Source organism: Arachis duranensis, chromosome 2 (assembly GCF_000817695.3).
Source record: "Arachis duranensis cultivar V14167 chromosome 2, aradu.V14167.gnm2.J7QH, whole genome shotgun sequence".
NCBI classification, from domain to species: Eukaryota; Viridiplantae; Streptophyta; class Magnoliopsida; order Fabales; family Fabaceae; genus Arachis; species Arachis duranensis.
In genome coordinates this window covers 86,082,706-86,102,041 of record NC_029773.3, presented here as the reverse complement: position 1 = coordinate 86,102,041, position 19,336 = coordinate 86,082,706, and the positions used below count along the sequence as shown (strand labels likewise).

The 19,336-nt window shown below is 35.3% G+C and overlaps 4 protein-coding genes across 8 annotated transcripts; all 4 read right to left on the bottom strand.

Annotated features, from left to right (window-relative positions):
- Positions 1-2,667: 2,667 nt before the first annotated feature.
- On the bottom strand, positions 2,668-9,366 carry LOC107475508 (pentatricopeptide repeat-containing protein At2g03880, mitochondrial). 3 transcript variants are annotated; one of them, XM_016095161.3, is made up of 3 exons: positions 8,802-9,366; positions 8,527-8,599; positions 2,668-6,199 (listed from the first exon to the last, which is right to left on the bottom strand). In XM_016095161.3, the coding sequence occupies exon 3, from the start codon at positions 5,861-5,863 to the stop codon at positions 3,431-3,433; it is 2,433 nt and encodes an 810-aa protein (XP_015950647.1). In that variant the 5' UTR covers positions 5,864-6,199; positions 8,527-8,599; positions 8,802-9,366; the 3' UTR covers positions 2,668-3,430. The 3 variants fall into 3 exon arrangements, with proteins under 3 accessions (XP_015950647.1, XP_015950648.1, XP_015950649.1); XM_016095162.3 differs by having other exon boundaries at positions 2,668-6,169; XM_016095163.3 differs by lacking the exon at positions 8,527-8,599.
- Positions 9,367-9,440: 74 nt separating this feature from the next.
- LOC107475507 (MDIS1-interacting receptor like kinase 2-like) lies at positions 9,441-12,399 on the bottom strand. The gene is made up of 2 exons (XM_052257165.1): positions 10,138-12,399; positions 9,441-10,003 (listed from the first exon to the last, which is right to left on the bottom strand). Exons 1-2 carry the CDS (start codon positions 12,239-12,241, stop codon positions 9,651-9,653), a joined length of 2,457 nt encoding a protein of 818 aa, XP_052113125.1. The 5' UTR covers positions 12,242-12,399; the 3' UTR covers positions 9,441-9,650.
- Positions 12,400-13,870: 1,471 nt separating this feature from the next.
- LOC107475506 (uncharacterized) lies at positions 13,871-16,118 on the bottom strand. 3 transcript variants are annotated; one of them, XR_002371058.2, is made up of 4 exons: positions 15,994-16,118; positions 15,105-15,882; positions 14,905-14,984; positions 13,871-14,130 (listed from the first exon to the last, which is right to left on the bottom strand). XR_002371058.2 is itself a non-coding variant. In XM_021135806.2 (3 exons), the coding sequence occupies exons 1-2, from the start codon at positions 15,994-15,996 to the stop codon at positions 15,112-15,114; spliced, it is 774 nt and encodes a 257-aa protein (XP_020991465.1). In that variant the 5' UTR covers positions 15,997-16,118; the 3' UTR covers positions 13,871-14,179; positions 15,105-15,111. The 3 variants fall into 3 exon arrangements, 2 of the variants coding, with proteins under 2 accessions (XP_020991465.1, XP_020991464.1); XM_021135806.2 differs by lacking the exon at positions 14,905-14,984 and having other exon boundaries at positions 13,871-14,179; XM_021135805.2 differs by lacking the exon at positions 14,905-14,984.
- On the bottom strand, positions 15,999-18,998 carry LOC107475505 (pentatricopeptide repeat-containing protein At2g22410, mitochondrial). The gene is made up of 2 exons (XM_016095157.3): positions 16,439-18,998; positions 15,999-16,114 (listed from the first exon to the last, which is right to left on the bottom strand). The coding sequence occupies exon 1, from the start codon at positions 18,561-18,563 to the stop codon at positions 16,527-16,529; it is 2,037 nt and encodes a 678-aa protein (XP_015950643.1). The 5' UTR covers positions 18,564-18,998; the 3' UTR covers positions 15,999-16,114; positions 16,439-16,526.
- Positions 18,999-19,336: the final 338 nt, after the last annotated feature.

Here is a 19,336-nt window from a genome sequence, read left to right as displayed (position 1 = left end):
TAATTATTCTCTAAAATGAATAATAATTAATTATGAACCTAATCATTTTCCAAAATAAATAATAGTTAATCATATAAATAAATATTTTTCGAAGTAAATAATAAGTAATCATATAAATAATTTTTTAAGGGAACGTATGGTAAGTGAGAATCTCTCAAGAAGAATTATGTATCGCAATTGATCATTGCACTATTAAAGATACAATCTCTAGTTCTCTACTAAATGAAAGTAAGGATATATCTCATCCTTTTTTAAATAATACATAAATATCCGTAGAATACACAACAGAAATACGAATTTATCTGAGATTAAAAAATCATGACAAAAAATTTATATTGAAATAAGTCAAATTTTAATTAAAATATATTAATACTTTATTTGTTTATTTTTATTTTATTTTAACTACTACTCCTAACAAAGTTGCTAATATTGCTAAGTATCATGTAACCCATCATGTATTCATCTCGCTCTTGCTTGTGTTGGATTCATATCAACAATATAATCGAAAGATAGCTCGAAATTATCCATGCCACCAGCTATCTTGGGATTATGTTTAACGAAAAATTTGTCCCTTTTGTGGCACAATCTATATTCATGCTTTTCATCTTGGTGCAAACTAATTTTGTTCTCAATAAAAGTTTGACTAGACATCGTCTTTTAAGTATTTCTAGAACTACTGCCATAGAACAGAGGATCAAGTTTAATATGCACTCAGGGTTGTGTAGTGCAGACGGTGATATACCATGGTCACAAGTGAAATATATTCTCAAAAGGTTTGACATAAAGAAATCAATATGCAGTGATAAAAGCTTATTATGCAAACCTTGACAAGTTTATGTATGTGACCAACAAATGTGAACACTTTCACAGTTTTACTTCTAAAGGAAAGTATAAAATAAAATGCTTCAATTCAGTTTCATGAATATTAATAAGTATTAAAAATAAACCAATCCTTCCTGCAAGATGAATATGTATGTGCCTAAAAATAAAAACAAATAAATTCAAGGTACTTTTGAAAATAGAAATGTTCCTAAATAAAGAAGCATAGAGATCAAGATCTTCATTAACCAAAGGGCATTATCAATCTCTTTCTTTGCATACACAGGAGCCTTATGAGGTGGCAACAACAGTATGTATCTCTAAGAAATATATATGCATCAACCTATTGGTGACTTTATAGAAAAGGTGGTAGGGTCAATGTCTCACCAATTTCTACCTGCTTATAAGAAGGAACACTAAGAAGGGGTGAAAATCTTGTATTTTTTGTTGCATCAGCAAGCTTTTCCTCCCTTTTACTCCTAGAGATTGAACTATTCAAGCGGGTTTCTACTCTCTCCGATTCAAATGCGACTGATTGGACTACCTCATTTGATGAATTAAGTAAAATAACAAAATAAAGAAGGCTGAGGCAAACCTACTGAAGTATTGCCTCTTTGGTGGTGCTGCTATTTAAGGATGGGTGTGATGAATTATTTTCATATGGAGACTGATCATTTAGTAAATACCTATGTACAAGCATCTGAAACAAAATACTAGATACAGTCAAAACAGCCGCCAAAAGAAACAATCTTCGCCAGTCAATTTTGTGGCCAAAGAAACGCCATCATAACTCCCTCATCAGGACTTTTTCATCTCATTATACAAGATATCAGAACCAAACCATTCAAATATCCAAACAAATGTTACAGATCATAAAAGCTAAGCATGCCATTTCATACATCTCTATACTCTGAAGTCCTATATACAAATTGATATATATAAATAAATATATTATTTAATTTATTTTTCCAATTTGTAATATCTGTTCACATTTTTTCCATTATTATCACTTTTGTTTCAATTTGTAATACGTGAGTTGTGTATACAGCATTATTTGCCATGCACAAACACCGTTTCATCTGAAAATTATGCATTTACTCTTGGGGGCTACTCCAGTTGACGAATGTCTTCTGCTGAATATGGAAGTTGGACCGTTAGATGTCCTGTGATCTTGAAAATTGTAGGGCTGTGATTGATTTTTTGTGGACCGATAATTAACGAAGTATTCAAGGGTACAAAGTACAAACACCACAAACACGGTTATTGAATCTCTAAAGACTAATTGCTTTAAACAAGTGACCTTCCATGCAATTTTTTATTCATTCACTTTAATTTTTGGCCATACCATTAGTTACTGGTAACATGAAAAATAAAACTAATCAATAGGAAAAATGCAATCTATTAGATTATTTGGGATTTAACATGAAGTTTAGGTGAAATACTAAAATCTTTTGTGATATGGCATTAATTAAAAAAAGATAGACACACATTCCTTAGTTATAAATTACTTTTATTATCAGCAATTCTCTCTCTTTGTAAATATAACTCAATTGATAGAGAATTTGACACATGACTCGCATTGAAGTCTCTCTCACTCACCATGCTAATCAAGTATTTGAAATATTTTAACACTGAAAAGTGAATAAAGAAAGAAACCACAAATAAAAAAATATAATGAAACAAACAAACAAGGATACATAATGTTACACATACAGTAAACTATGTATATAAATCAGGAATTAGGAAGAGAGAACATGAAGTAGCTCGCAAGGTAATCAAACTCTTGGCAATCTCTTTTTAATTTACTATTGAGCTTTGCGATTCAGATTTATTTAAACTCGTATCAGCTCCACAAAATTTAAGTGAACTATTGAGTTTGAATGTTTGATTATCTTAACAATGTGAATAACAGCACTTTGATACAGTTGTTACAATGGTATTTATTTTAATGAAAATACATAAATACAATAGAACAGTAAAAGATAATAGAGGAATTTCGAGAGTCCTCTTCTCTCTTAGTCTAGGCCTTTCCAAATATTTTTCTACCTCTCATCTAATCAGCTCCTCCTTTTATTGCATTCCCTCAAATTAATTATCATAATTAGCATTCAATTCCTACGATTACGCCTCCCTAGTTCTCTGATCTGACTAATCCAATCATCAATTATTATCACTTATGATTATACATTTCTCCTTCCCTATTATTCCAACCTTTTCTTTATTGCTTCTTCTAGAATAATGATAAGGTAAAAGGATTATTTTCTTTCCTTTTTTGGCTGCCTTTGTTGCTGACTCAGCATTCTCTCTCTCTCTCCAGGGTATGTAACAGAGACTCACCAGGTTTCACAGTATATCTACCACCGCGGGCTTGCAGGACAATATACTGTAGTGGTGCTTCTGTTTTTTAAGATATATGAGACAACCAAAGTGATTCAAATGTCCATGAAGTAACAATATTGTGTACAAGTAGGATCGTTGTGGGGTAAATGATCAAAATATCATCATGACAATTTCACAATAGACAAGCTCTAGAAGATTTAGATGTTACATGTATAAGTTCCCCTTGAAGCTGCATGAGTGATTTGTACGAGGACAAAAGAAAATCCTATTCCTACCAATAATCCCCACAAGAACACTCCCCTCCTTTAAAATGATGAAAGCAGTTTGAATCCCTTAATATTATATGATGATTCAGAACTTTTGATATATATTTCATAGCAGAATGGCAGTCTCCACATACTCGGAGATTCTTGAAAATCCGAATTGGGACACCTGGTGAAGAAGCAAGAATTCCAAAAGCAACAGCCAGTTTCTCGCTATGATAAGCAAGACTGGCCTCCTTTCCCTCTCTATCCATGTCATGCAAAGAGAAAGTCATATCAGGAACATAGCCAGCCTCCTTAATTCGTGTTATAACTCCATCAAGCTTGGAATAAATCTCAGCCACCCTTGGATGTCCCCTATCTTCAGAAATGAAGGTATGTACCGTGCCGTTGATCTCAATCCAACTACATCCAGGCTCCTTAACTATTCCTTTTGATTTCATCAACTTTCGAACTTTTGCAACTTCATCCCATTTATGAGCTGCGGAATACATGTTAGACAACATAACATAAGGCATTGCATTCTTTGGTTCCAAATGAAAAAGATTCGTGGCTGCTCTTTCACCTAATTCCAAGTTCCCATGCACTCTACATGCAGCAAGGAGTGCCTTCCATACAGTTGCATCTGGCTCCACATCCATTTTATCTAGTAAGTCTCTTGCCTTATCAAGCTTTCCTGAGCGTCCAAAAAGATCAATCATACAGGCATAGTGTTCAGGGCCAGGTTTTATACCATAAACCTTATTCATTTGCTGAAAATATATATGACCGTCTTCCATAAGACCGGCATGGCTACAAGCAAATAATAATCCTATAAATGTGATATAGTCTGGTTTTGTACCACATGAAACCATAGCATCATAAATTCTTAAGGATTCTCTTCCCTTCCCATTCTGTGCATAACCAACAATAAGAGCTGTCCAAGTAATTACATCCTGGACTTGCATTGAAATAAAAATAGTATCAGCATGATCCAAGCATCCACATTTTGCATACATTGTCACAAGAGAGTTATCTACTGATAATGATGACTTAAGACCTGATTTAATAAAGTCTGCATGCACTTGTTTACCAAATTCTAGAACAGTCAGTTCTGCACAGACACTCAGAATACTCGCAAAAATAAATTGGTCTGGACTGACTCCGGCAATTCTCATGTCACAAAAAGTTTTAAGGGATTCTTCATGCAAGCCATTTTGTGCATAGCCTGTGACAAGAGAGGTCCATGAGATAACATCCTTCTCAAGCATCCTTCCAAATACTGAAAATGCACTACTTAGCTTCCCAGTTTTGGCGTACATGTCAACAAGAGCATTGCTAACAGGTTTATAATTCTCAAACCCTGTCTTGATTATTAAGCAATGAACAGATTTCGAATCTATAAGTCCTAATACGCAACAGTTCAGGACAGATGGGAATGTATATTCATCAATTTTCATGTTCCTTGCATGCATCTTTTGAAACAAGGCTAGAACTTCGTCTTCAAACCCGTGTCTTGCACACCCAACTATCATAGAGTTCCATGAAACAACATCATCCTCCTCCATAGTTTCCAACACTCTTTTTGCACTATTAAATTCTCCGCATTTTGCATACATATCAACCAATGCACTTTGAACATATACATTGCATCCAAAACCACTCCTTATAATGCAACCATGCACTTGTTCCCCAAAACAATGAGCTGAAACTGCTGAACATGCTGTCACTATGCTAGGAAAAGTGAACTGATTGGAGTCAACCCCTTCCCTACGCATGTACCGAAAAAACTCAATTGCCTTAAAGCCATCACCATTTTGAGCATAACCAGTGACCATGGTAGTCCACAGTACATGATTTCCCTTGTCAAAGGACAACCCCTTGAAGAGAAACTCAGCTTCTGAAATGTATTTGCACTTGGCGTACATGTCAACCAGTCCAGTAACAACATACACATTGGATTTAAATCCGTTCTTTATCACATACCCATGAATCAATGTTCCACTTTTGATCCAACCCAATGCTGAACACGCCCTCAGAAGACTTCCCAGAGTGTATTGGCTTGGATTCTGACCCTCCAACCTCATACACCTAAACAAATCAAAAGCTTCACTTTCATACCCAAATCTGCAATACCCAGATATGAGGGAGGACCATGCGATGGAACTTCTTCCTGAAAACCGGTAAAAAATATCTCTTGCCTCAGCCAATCTTCCCACATTAACATAAATGGAAATCATGGTGTTCCAAGTATACTCATCTCTCTGGAGCATTTTGTCGAACAATTTCCGGGCATCATCCACTCGACCAGATTTTGACAACCCATTAAGAAGCTGATTCGAATGGTAAATGGATTGATGAGATGTCGTGCTGGTGTAGATACAATGAAGAAATGATATAAGCCTGAAGGGGTGACATGGATTATATGAAATCTGCATAACTTTTGAGTTGAACTTGTGCATAGCCACTTCTTTCTCTGGCACCCTTGTTTTATCCGGGTACGCATTACTTCACAATACCAGACAGGGAAACAAGCTTCACAATGTTTGCACGTTTTCCAACAAGAGAGAATGTGTTGTAGTGCTTCAACAAAACTCTTGGATGTCTTTACCATTAGATGCTTTTGATAAACAGATCTATGGGCAAGCTGAGGCTGAGGCTGTGGCTAAGAGCAGATCCAATCAAGGGAAATGAAAGTGAGATTCAAAGTCCGGAGATCTTTCTTCATGATGCAAAGGTTAGTGTATGGTGACTTGGTAGCAAAACACCTTTTCCCGGTAAATATGCAAAATGAGAAACTGTATCTGATTAATTAGCGTGGAAGGTTATTCTTTTCTATATAACAAGCTTTAAGCACACACATTTCATACAAAAATAAGGTATGCTTATATCTTATGGAGTTACATAACAAAACATAACAAAGTTACATATTCACACACCATCACATAAGAAAGTTGAGATCGATATTTTCATTAAAAAAAAAAAAGAAAAAAGAAAAGAGAAGGATAAAAAGAGGATAAAACGGAATAGGCATTAGGGAGTACATGATAGACTAGGTTATTTTTTTTTTAAATTTTTCAAGAGAAAGCACAAAAAATCAAACATTCAGTCAATGAATAGGTAAAACATACTAAGACAATATGACTGTTTCCAAGTAAAGTGACAGAAAAAAAAAAAAAAGAATTGGAAGGTGGGGTCCTATGGTTTGAGATGAATACCTGCTAATACTATTTATCCAGGCCATCTTATAACCAAATCCCACAAATCCTAGGTTAGGTGTGTTTGTTATCATATCAATTATTAACCAGAAATGATACATAATCATCTCTAGATTCAGATATCCCTAAGCTGCTGATGTTACTTTCATATGCAGATATGCTACATACAACTACAACTCCTAATGCAGAATGGAATGTTCGCTTACGTTGAACCATGAAATTCAAGATAAATCAATCAAAATTGTCACTGACACTTATAAATTGGTATTAGTATCATTTTAGTACCAGATATCTCATTTTAGTTATTATATTCTTCTTTCGAAAAGAATAGTTAAGGTACTCCTCACATTGTCTTCTCGTAGGTCAAAACATTTCCTAAATTGTATGCTGGCAACTCAATCAGTGCTTAATTTACTAACATAGAGAATAATTTGATTAATAGAAAAAATCAGAGTTTCAAACAATGCAATGGAATTCATGGCAGAAATTTGCATGCATAGACAAGAAAATACAACTAAATTTTCAAATACAAAATGTAAAACAATTTGAACCAGAAATTATAATAACCAATACCATGCTTGCAAAACGCTAACACCAAAGCAAATTAATTAATGGCATGAAATTCACCTATAAATTAATTAATTGTAATCAATTAATCAACTCTCAAAAATGGAGTGCCCACCAGTGAGACAAAAAACAGCAAAGTACAAAAAACAGAACCTTCCTAGTCTACAAATACAGTAACAAGATCTTTCATGGAAGAAGCATACAAAGAAGGAGCAATGCTGGGCCGAAGAGCAAAATATCTGGAATGGTCAAAGTGAAATCAGCATAATCAAGTGTGTTATTGGGACTCTACTATCATTTCATTCATAAGCGTTTAAGTTAAAAGGATATTTGGACTGAAGAGTGAAGACACTTGTTTAAGCTCAAGTATAGGATATTTGGATTAGCAAGTGATAAAATTACCAACAGAAGAGAACACAATTATAGAATGCTCATAAAAAAATCTGCTAGATAACTCAACAAGCAAAATTGTAGATGATAGCAAATAGGAGTTAATCAAGCAGTGAATTCTTCCAATCTGAAAAATAAAAGAGAATCAGTGAATTCCAGCAAAATCCTCTTGAGCATTAAAAAACATCTAATTCACCCATCTTACTTCTCTAATGCTTTACTTTCTTTGCCATATCTGCTCCATCCCACTGAACTAACCCGCATTTCTTCGTCTCTAGCTTGACATTACTCAACCCACTCAATGCCCCATTTTTCACTTTATCTCCTTTCTTCATCAATTAATCGATTATGATTCATGTGTTGTTTGTAATATATTGTTCTTTCATCAAACAACAAAAAACAGCAAAGTACAAAGGAAGGGCCTCAATGCATACACAAGCATACGATCCAATCATTTCACAAATTGTGGAATAAAACAAACAGAGGAGTTGAAACAATCACAGTTTATTTTTAATCATATGCACCCAAAATAACCCTCTGTCCCACACACATTATCTATATGAACAAACAGGAATAATCACCAATCACAGTTTATTTTCCTAACAAATTTTGTATTAGGATCATAAAAATGGGAAACATAATCACCAAAATTTCTATATGAACAAACAAGAATAATCGAAAACAACAAACAAAATAAGATAAGGACTACTCTGATTTGAATTCTTATAATCACTGATGAACTTTGTTAGGATTATTTTACCAAAAATCACCAATCCTGCTTTCTCAATCCCTTCCTAATCTAGCAGCAATCTACTAATTCAACATACAAACAACAAACACAATCTAGTTACACAGCAAAGCGAAAGGCTGTGATCCTATCAAATTAATTCATGCAAATTAATTAAGTTCTAACCAATCATAAAGTGAACCACAGTGAAGAAGAAACTTACAGCAGGGTCCATTGAAATGAAGAGTTCAACACCGAGAGATTTTAAAATCTGAACCTTTTTATCTTTCCTGAAACTGGGTTATGCAATGGTTCAAAATCAGAGCACATCCAAAACTAAGGGTTTCGTTTGAAGAAAACAGAAGAAAACTTGTTCTTTGACAGAACAAAACAGAACAAAATAGAAGAAACCCAGATGCCACGGCAGAAAAAACTCAGGAGAAAACTCAGAATTCAGAAGACGCTAATGGCAGAACCAAGGGCAAGGAGGAGGCTTACCTCAATTGAAGAAGAGATACTCCGGCGGCAAGAATGGGAGGTCGAGGAACGGAGGCAGAGAGACAGAGGCGCGAATCAGAGTGAAGACTCGAAGAGCGAGAGGTCCGACGAACCACCGACAAGCTCCGGCGAGAGGCAGAGGAGAAGAGGCGAAGACTCGAAGAGGGGAAGACCGGAAGAGCCGTTGAAGAGTGAAGACTTGAAGTGTGGCTTTTGAAATGAGGGTTTTTTTAAATTTGGTTTTGATTTTAATTAATAGGTTAAAAATTGATTTTTTAAATTTAGTTTTAATTAACTAATTTTAAATAACTAATTTGATTGGAGAAGTAACAGAGTTCAGAAAGTTTGTATTCCTAAAAGAGCTTGTCAACAATTTACGTGGCCAAAATCAAGATTGTATGTGTGATGCATATTTAGGAGGTAATCGGGTATTAATCTAGTTTATACCATTCTCTGCTTATAACTAACTCCACTTAACTAACTGACCTTAGGTCAAGTCCAATTATAAATGTTACCTATGGTCTGAAATATAAGAATAGAAACTTTTCCATTCCTTTTGAGGCTACAATTAAAATATATAGTTTACCACTAGTAAAGAGTTAAGGAGATTTAAAAATTGAAGAGATGAAAAAGAAACATAGCAAATGGAAATATCAGATGATATATAAAAACTCAAAACAGTTAACATGTATTTAGTTGAAATTCAAAATTACAAGACCCAAGCTAATTAAAATAAGCCAAGATAACTAAGGATGCTATCCAGATGAATAGTAGATGCAGCAATGTGAGGATCAAGCTTTTTCTGATTGAGCATAGTAGTCCATACTGAACTGAAACAAAATACATTCTCTAAGCTATCATCTGATGGACTGTGATTTCAGACAAAGGCAAAGACAGTGATGATTGTTTGAAATTAGAAAGCTCATGAGCCACTTGCTGCATTGATGGTCTTGATTTTGGATTAGAGCGCAAGCATGCCAATGCCAATGTTACCACTTGAACTATAGCTTGAGCATCCTTTTGACATAATGGTAAACTGATGCGTGAATCCAAGAGATCTTTTACCATTATGTTTTTGTTAGAAGAGTTGAACAAAGACAAGATAAGATCTCCTGGATGTCTTCCCATTATTGTTTCCAATGCCACCACTCCAAAACTATATACATCACATTTTTCTGTCACACTCAATGTGTATGCCAATTCTGTGCAATAAACCATGGAAATTGTCAACAGATCTGATTTCTCCTATGTAATTACGCATTAATTAAAGTATCATTAAGTAAAGATCAAAACATTTTACAATTCTTTTTTTTTTTTCTTTAAGAAATAACTTCACCTGGAGCAAGATATCCATATGTTCCAACTTTCAAGGTTTGGTTTGAAGAATCTGGATCAAGAACTCTAGCGGTGCCAAAGTCAGAGACAACAGCATGCAACTCTGAGTTCAACAAAATGTTGTTGCTTGTTACATCTCTGTGAACAATTGGTGGGGAACAATCATGATGCATGTAAGACAATGCATTAGCAGCTCCACTAAGTATATTCACCCTATGGCTCCAAGTTAGCTCCTCAGCTTCATCGTCAATTCTCAAGGCATAAAATAAGCTTCCTTTTTCCATGTATTCATAAATTAGAAACATACACTGACTATGAAGACAAAATCCATGGAGCTTGACAATGTTTCTATGGCGGATTTCTGTTAACATCTTTACCTCGTTGCGAAAGCTCTTGTCAAAAGAAGGATTCTGTGACTCCCTTTGGTGAAGTTTCTTCACTGCAACAACTTTGCCACTTGGAAGTTGTGCTCTATATACACTACCATATGCACCAGTTCCTATGCAATATCTGATATCAAAGTCCTGTGTTGCTTCAATGATATCTTCAAATGCAATTTTCCCATCATAGTTCCATATAGAAAACAAGTCTCCATTCTTTGATGTTCTTTCCACCTCAATTTTTCTACTTTTCGTACGTCTTGCCCACAACAGTGTTGCCAGAATTGGAATGATGAATGTAACAGGAAGAGCTATTAGAAGGAGGGGCTTAGTTTTACTGGTATGTGGAAGCATGGTTTTTGGGGTAGAATGGCAGGATGCGAAGTTTGGTGTGTTGCAACCGATTAATGACTCTTGTTGAAAGTAACAATAATCAGTGTCTTGAGAAAAGTCAAGAGAATTGTATGAAAGGTTTATGTATTTGAGATTAGCAAGTTCCTTGTGCAGTTTACCTGTGAAATTATTATAACTGAGATCCAAACTCTCCATCATTGAATTCACACTAAAGGTAGATGGGATGTCACCACTGAGAGAATTATGACTAAGGTTCAGATTAACAACACAACCAGTTTGAGAAACTATGCTTCCATTCAACAAGTTGTAACTTAAATCTAGTGTCAATTGGGAAGAACAAGTATGGATAGGAAATGGAATAGGCCCTGTTAGCTTGTTGTGAGAGAGATTAAGATATGAAATATTTGTGTTTGCAATATGTGATGGAATTAAACCAAACAATTGATTTGATGAGAGAAGTAAAGAATTCAAGCTGGCAATTAGAAAAAGTTGTGGAGGAATAACACCAGACAACTTGTTATAAGAAAGATCTAAAACTTGTAAATTAGACAAATTTTTAAATTGTGAGGGAATAGAACCATTAATCTGATTGAATTCTAAGTACAACTCTTGCAACTGAGTTAAAGCTCCTATTTGAAAGGGGATTGAACCAGAAAAGGAGTTATTGGAAAGATATAGTGCGAATAAGCTTGTTAGATTCCCTATTTGTGCTGGTATAGAACCTCCAATTTGATTTGATCCAAGGTTGAGATATTTCAAATTCACCTTCCCAAGTTCTAGTGGTATGGAACCTTCAATTTGGTTTGAAGTGAGAGTGAGGTATTCCAATTCATCCAATAGACCCAAAGTAGAAGGAATGATGCCACTAAGAGAATTGAAAGAAACATTTAACTCTACAAGTTGAGTGAGGTTTGAAAGTGTTGAAGGCAACTCACCATGAAGATTATTATCGGATAGATCAAGACCAGCAAGCTTTGTGAGAGTACCAATTTCTTTTGGGATGCTTCCAGAAAGCCCCATTCCATGAAGATTCAAAGAGACCAAATTTGGAAAGGCGGTGAGATTCAAGTTCTGTAGAAGCAAAAATTTAGAATTAATATCCAATGCCGATCCATCAATCGCTGAAACACTTCCAGCTGTTTTACAATATATGCCAATCCAATAGCAATGATTTGAGTTTGAGAGATTGTGGTAATAACTCCACCAACCACTCTGTATTAAAGCCTGTCTCTCTGAATTATTGAAGGAAGACAAAGCCGCTGCCATGGCGGTTCTATTGGGTGGAAGTATGACATAAGAGGCTGTGGTGGAAAACAGAAGCACCACTGCTATAATAAGCAAAGCAAAGTTACTACTACACTTCCTCAGCATTATATGTATATTGGAAGAAATCAAACAAGGCTTCAATGTGGAAAATTAAGTGAGTGTGTATGTTTATATGTCATTGCCAATTTGCCAAGCATGCACAAACAAGGCTTCAATGTGGAAAATTATGCATTCACTTTCACTTTCAACTTTGGAAGCTTTGATCCGATCCAAAGAGATTACACTATATTCCATAAACAAGTCAGTGACAGTATTGGTTCTTGTGGAATCATAATGAACGCGTCAAACGGGCACCAGTTAGCTACTTGACTTTGTGGTTTGTGCACTATGCCATATATATATGGTGCAGGTTCCTCTTCATTATTCAATGCATTATCCGTAAATAACAGTGCAATTAAAAAAATAGGATCCACTCATAAATACAAAATAGATAGATTGATTGTGATTTAGCATCAAAGTTGAGATAAGCTTTTCTGCAGAATTGCTAATTAATTAATTAATTAATAACATTCTTCAACTATCATCTACCACCTCAAGCTCTCACTCTCCAGGTTAGCTCTCAAGTTGAATGTCCGAAATTATAATTAATCAGACGAACTCCATTGTTTTATACTTTTTATAAGTATAATATAAGAGCTTAATTTCAACATAAGTAAAAAACTTTACGTTACAAACTCGCTTTAAATGCTTTCACTTAAAATTTAGTTGTGGAGTTAGTTAGGCTGTTAGGCAGGGAGTATAGTTAGTTCGACTTGATTCTTGGTGTGTGTGCTTGGAGATACTTCAAAAAACCAAAAAGAAAAAAGAAAAAAAATAAAAAATAGATTGCCATTTGCCAAAGGGGAATAACTTATTTTAACTATCTTAAACTCTTAATACCGTTTCCTACAAGCTTTGACTCTTACTTTGTCCATTCCTCACATTACGCATCAAATTTATTTCCAGTTCATGGATAAAGTCATAAAGCTAATAAATTTGAGTTACCAAAAAGGGCTTCATAGTTCATACTCTGACTTTTATTCTATTTTGTTAAGTCACTTTAACAACTAGGGCTGGCAATATATACCCTATTTGCGGGTACTCAACCCAGACCAACCTATTCAGGTAGGGTTGTCTACCCGACCCGCTGTGGATAGGGTAAGATAGGATGTAAATTTGCCTGCGGGTAGAATAGGGTACGGGTTTAGGATATACTCTACCCTACCTTACCTGCATCCTTAATATATTATATAATATATATGTAAAAATTACGTATGTAGTGAAAAAAGTGAGTTTTGTCTTAACAATCTTCTTATAAAAACTTGAAATAATCATTAAACCAGTTGATGATCATATTATTTGTAATTTTATGTTGAATTTCTTTAAGAATTTATTGTTTTTAATTTTAATTTGAACTTAGTTTTTTATTTTCATTTTATTAATATGTGTGAAATTTGGAATGGTTGAATTTTATATTTATTTGAAAAAATTTTTGTTTCTGCGGGTAGGATAGAATTTTATATTTAATATGTGTGGGTAGGGTTAGAGTTGAGAGATTCTCAACTCGCGAGTAAGGTAGGATAGAATTTTAAGAAAATTTTCAACCCACGAGTAGGATCAAGGTAGAGTCTAAACCCTACTCTACCCTACCCATTGCCAGCCCTATTAACAACATTATGCATAAGTTGAAATTTGAAAATAAAAACAAAGTTATATAAAACTATGTAATAATACATTTATTGGAAGTTAAAATGTGATTCTGCCAAAATATTTATAACTATTGATTAGAAGATGCTGACACAAATGCCTAAAGTTACAAACAAACTTTCAATATCAGCTGTTTGTGGTGTCTGGCCAGCCAAGTAGAAGAACTGGATCTTGAGCAAGTTCATCCATCTATAACTGCTAATTATGTTGTGTTATCCTCAATGAATTTGCAACCTCTGTCCTTCATCCTGTAGTATACTCCAATTTTAGGACAATATGCTAAATTTTAACTCTTCCCTATAGGGAACAAAGAAAGAAGCCACAAATGAATAAAATGAAACAAACAAGGACACATAATGTCCACTGATTAGATTAAAACTTAGTTTAGAAAAGCTTTTTGAAAAGGAAATTGTCCTTTTCAAAAGCACAAACATCTAGTTTTGTATTTGGCAAATAAAAAAGATGATACACTTATGCTTGCAGCTTTTAAAAGTTACGAGTATTTTGAAACTATCTAAGGGATCGCTTTTCAAAATTAGCTTGTAAAAAGTAAAAGCAGGAAGTCATGTATTTAAAGGTTTCGAGTATTTTTGCATTTTACTGGCAGAAAAGAAATCACTTTTCCGATTGAAAAAAAAAATTCATATTTGCATATAATAGCAAATGCAAATACAAATACAAATCATAAGTGAAGTCAAAAGAAAAATTCAATCCAAGCTTATAAGATCAGCAGTGTTTTATGGTAGTAAATTTTGGGAAATGAAGTCCAAAAGAGCAAACGATATGAGCAGAACCAATTGGTGATCCGTGATTTAAAAAGAAAAGAAATAATAACATCAGAAATGAAAGAACTCAAAAAATTGCAACTAGTGAAGTGACGGACAATAGAAACTGGCCTGTGATAAATTACTCAATTGAGAAAAAAAAGTTGGGGCTCTTGTGAGAAAATTGGATCAAGCAGAACACACTACAATTGAAAGGGATAGAACAAAGGAAGAATCATGGCAAGCCTATAAAAAAACCTTGCTTTAAATGCTTTCTCTTAAAATGTGGTCTTTGACAGAGTTTGCTAGCCTCAGTTGATCCATATGTCTAACCCCACCTAGCGAAGCAATGATTATTTACTGGATTTATTATAGGGTTTTGAATAGACAAGGTATAGCAAGACATTCATGTTTAAAATAGCAAAAAGATATCCCTTAAATAATAACAATTAGTTTACCTTCTAATCAGCAGTTATCGTTACTATTGCTGCCTCTCCAGAGAGAAAATAGAGGAATTTGTGCAAGCAAGGAGCCCAGGAACCCAATAAGGGATTGGTCTGTTACCTCATCTACCGTAGTATCGAAATCCCGCCAGAACTTGATTATATGTAGACTTTCTTCCTCTGTTGATCTTTGAATGATAATCTTAGAAGCATATCCTTTTTTCCTCATTTGCAGGCATATCTCTGAGGGATTGTTTGCCGTCAAGGTGACCATGTACAACCATCCCTTTTCAGACAAAAGATGGTCTGCAACAGGCAGAATCCGATCAATTACTCTCCTTCCATTTTCCCCTCCTGCCCAAGAAGAGATAATACCTTCAGCGCCGACTTCATCTTCGGGAGTAGGTACGTAAGGAGGGTTCACAACCATGACATCAACCAAACCAGCTAGACGGTTCTCTAGCCCAGATGCGATATCTGTTAATATCAACTCTGCATCAACCCCGTGTGCATCCAATGTCTCACGGGTCACCTTAACTGCATTTGGGTTTATGTCAGTTGCGATATAGTTGACGCCACCTCTTTCGCGCCCAAGAATAAGAGCAAGGGAAGTAATGACATATCCACTGCCACAGCCAATCTCCATACACATTGTAGGACAATGTTCCAACAAGTTAGTGCGATCGGCAAGCAGAGCGTCAACCAGCGCAAAAGAATCATCACATGGTTCATAAACCTCATTATGTGAACTCACAAGCCGAATTCGGGCAGTTCTATTCTCCTTGTATGAAGCCTATTTATAGCAGAAAATTGTTGTTAGTGTAAACATCAATGGTTCAATGTAATTCAAAGGTTAAGGGAGATGTGGGGAAGCAGTCGCAATAAAACACTTCTGCTGCCTTACCATTTCAGCGGTGTCCACTTCAGCAATGATATACAAATATCTTGAATCGAATCCAGTTCTCAATTGCTCTCCTCAATGTCAGGCAAAATTACAATGCCAGCTTCCTCTGGACTCCTAAGCCCTGAACCCAAAATTGCGGAACTATTAGAAGCAAGTAGCATAAAGTAGTAGGAGAAACAAGCAAATAAGTGTCAAGTGTCAACAATATAATTTCTACAAATGTCTTAAACCAATATTATTTAGGTATTGTTGATTCTGTATACTAATAAGTAATAATACAAAACATAATAGCAATATATATATAAGAGCAAGTGTTTTATATATCACATAAGCACTTAAATTTCTTTAACTTGATCTTGTCTTCCCACAGAATATAGGAGCAACTAAGAAAAAAGTCATTACTAGAGTGCAACACTTCAAACTTTGACAGTGTGCCATAATGCACCTTATTATGTTAAATTCATGTAGCGTTGAGGTTCAGGTACATGATTTTATGAGAAGTCGGCAGAGGCACACCAAGTAAGCAGGCTAGTTTAGAAGGAAAGATTATCTCTAGAAGCTGGAACAGCGGATGTAACTTCAAGAAGCTCCAGTTGCTTTGTCAAAGAAATCAGGCTTTCATAAATCATTTCAGACTCTGGATGTAATGCATCCTTTACCACAAACTCATGAACAATGCCATTGATCTCAATGGAGCTGCAACCAGGAAGCTTATCAACCCCTCTTTCCTTCATTAGTTTCCTTGCACTCCTTGCCTCCTTCCACATTTTCGCTTCACTGTACATGCTAGCAAGGAGAACATAATTCCCACTATCTTGAGGATCCATCTCAAGGAGCTTCATAGCTGCCCTCTTCCCAATCTGAACATTGCCATGAACACGACAAGCAAAGAATAAAGCACCCCATACCGCAGCATCCGCTTCTATAGGCATATTTTGGATAAGCTCTTCAGCATCCTCCAGATGACCAGCCCTTCCTAGAAGATCCACCATGCAAGAGTAGTGTTTAAGCTTAGGGAATATATTGAATTTGGAGCTCATTTGGGAAAAATATTTGCGGCCTTCTTCAACTAAACCTCCATGGCAACAAGCTGATAAGACACCAAGAAAGGTGATCTCATCAGGCATCAATCCAACACGAATCATTTCTGAGAAATAGTATATAGCATCACAAGAATTCCCATTAAATGCTAAACCGCAAATAATGGCTGTCCAGGTCAAACAATTTCTTTGAGGAAGCTCTTGAAAAACCTGGAGAGCCTTGTCAATATTTCCACACTTGGCATACATGTCAACTAGAGCAGTTCCCAAGGTGACATCTACAGAAAGATTTTTTCTTTCAATATAATGGTGAATCCATATTCCAACATCAAGTGCTCCTAGTTGTGAACATGCACACAAGCAGTTAATCATGGTCACTTTATCAGGCTCTATATTATTAATTTGCATTTCATGGAATAAAGTCAATGCCTCCTTACTATGCTTGGATTGAACACAGCCACTGATGATTGCATTCCAAGGAACAACACTCTTCTCTGGAACTTTATATAAAATTTTCCTAGCAATATCAAGACAACCGAATCTGGCATATCCAAGAACCATTGTAGTCCATGAAACAATGGTCTTCTGTGCCATGTTATCAAACAAAACTTGTGCAGCCAATAGGTCTCCACACTTCACATACATGTCCATAAGTGCATTAATAAGTGGAACTGTCAACTCAAGCTTATGTTCTTCGATGTAACAATGAAATTCTCTGCCAAGATTCAAATCATGTAACCGAGAACAAGAAGAAACCAACCCAATCATTGTAATCTCATTTGGTTTCACCTTCTCAGCCTCCATTTCTCGATAAAGTTTTATAGCCTCAATCTCCAGTCCTCTTCTAACACATCCCGTGATCATCGCATTCCAAGTTACCAGGTCCCTCACACATCCTCTATTGAACACATCATATGCTGCCTCTAAGTCCCCATAGGACAGTAGCATAGAGATCAATGCATTGTGCACAAATAAGTCAAATTCAAAACCAAACTTTAATACATGTCCAACTATAGTATGACCTACACAATTTAGAGAAGGAGAAGAACATGCTTTAAGCAATAACGGATAAGTGTGATTATCTGGCTTCAACCCATCATACTGCAACATTTTCTTGTACAAAACAAGAGCTCCATCTAAGTCTCCACTTTCTATATATCCCCTAATTGTCGTATTCCAAGAAAAGACATTTGGTTCGTTTGTATGATATAAAATTTTTGTGCAATATCCAAGTGTTTGAGATTCTGAGAGCGCGCAGAAAGCAACAAGGCGACTTGCAGCAAAGCTATTGTCTATTAAGCCTGTTAAGGTCATTTGAGCTTGAATTTGCTTTAACTGAATCAAGGATTTACATCTTTCTACGAGAGAAAGAAGTGGGTTTCTATGAACAAAACTGTGGGTTGTGTTCCAATTGACGTGTTTGGCATAGGGCAACAATGAGCGAGTATGTAAACAAGAACAAAAGCCTAAAAGTTTGGCTGGGATCAAAGAAGACAATGATCTGAGTTTGCTGACATAAAGAAAGATCATGGCTGAAATTTCCCCTGCTTCTTAAGAATGTAGCCAAAAACTATTGTCACTTACATGAACATGGTAGATGACAAACTTCAGTAAACACAACACTTTTGACATAAACCATAGGAATAATCAACAACAAATATGAATCATATGGAAAGCTAAAATTAAGATGTCAAGAACATATGCAGGCATTATCAACAACAACAACATCAACAATGGTTTAAGATCACAGGAAAAACAAAACAAAACATAACAACATAGTCCAATAAAAAAGCTAAAGTGAATAATCCAATGAATACTATACATGAAATATGCATTAGAACCCCTCTTGATAAGAAAAACAGAAAAAGAACACAACTTTCTTATAACTGAGACATGGGTAATCGGCAGAACAAAAAAAAGCATGACTTTGATATAATGAGATGTGTTCACTGAGTGAATAGAAAGAAAAGGGGGCTTACGGGGAAGGAGAGAAGGAATCAGGGTTGTGCGGCGTCACAAAGAAAAAGGAAGAAAGTGGTTGAAGAAGCTTCAAAAAACAAGAGCTTTAGGTTTGAGTTAGGCATTGGAGGTGTCAGATTTTGATAGAAGCACCACTTCTGAGTTCGGAATAACCAATGCTCTTCTCTTTTGTTTGTATTTCATTCTGACTTGTGCGAATCACTTCAGAAGAATAATCTCAGTAATTTTATGGTAGTGTATTTTTTTTTTTTAAGCAAAATATATAATATAATTTTTATAACAAAATTCTGCAAACCCTTGCATGGATTTGGTTATAGATTACA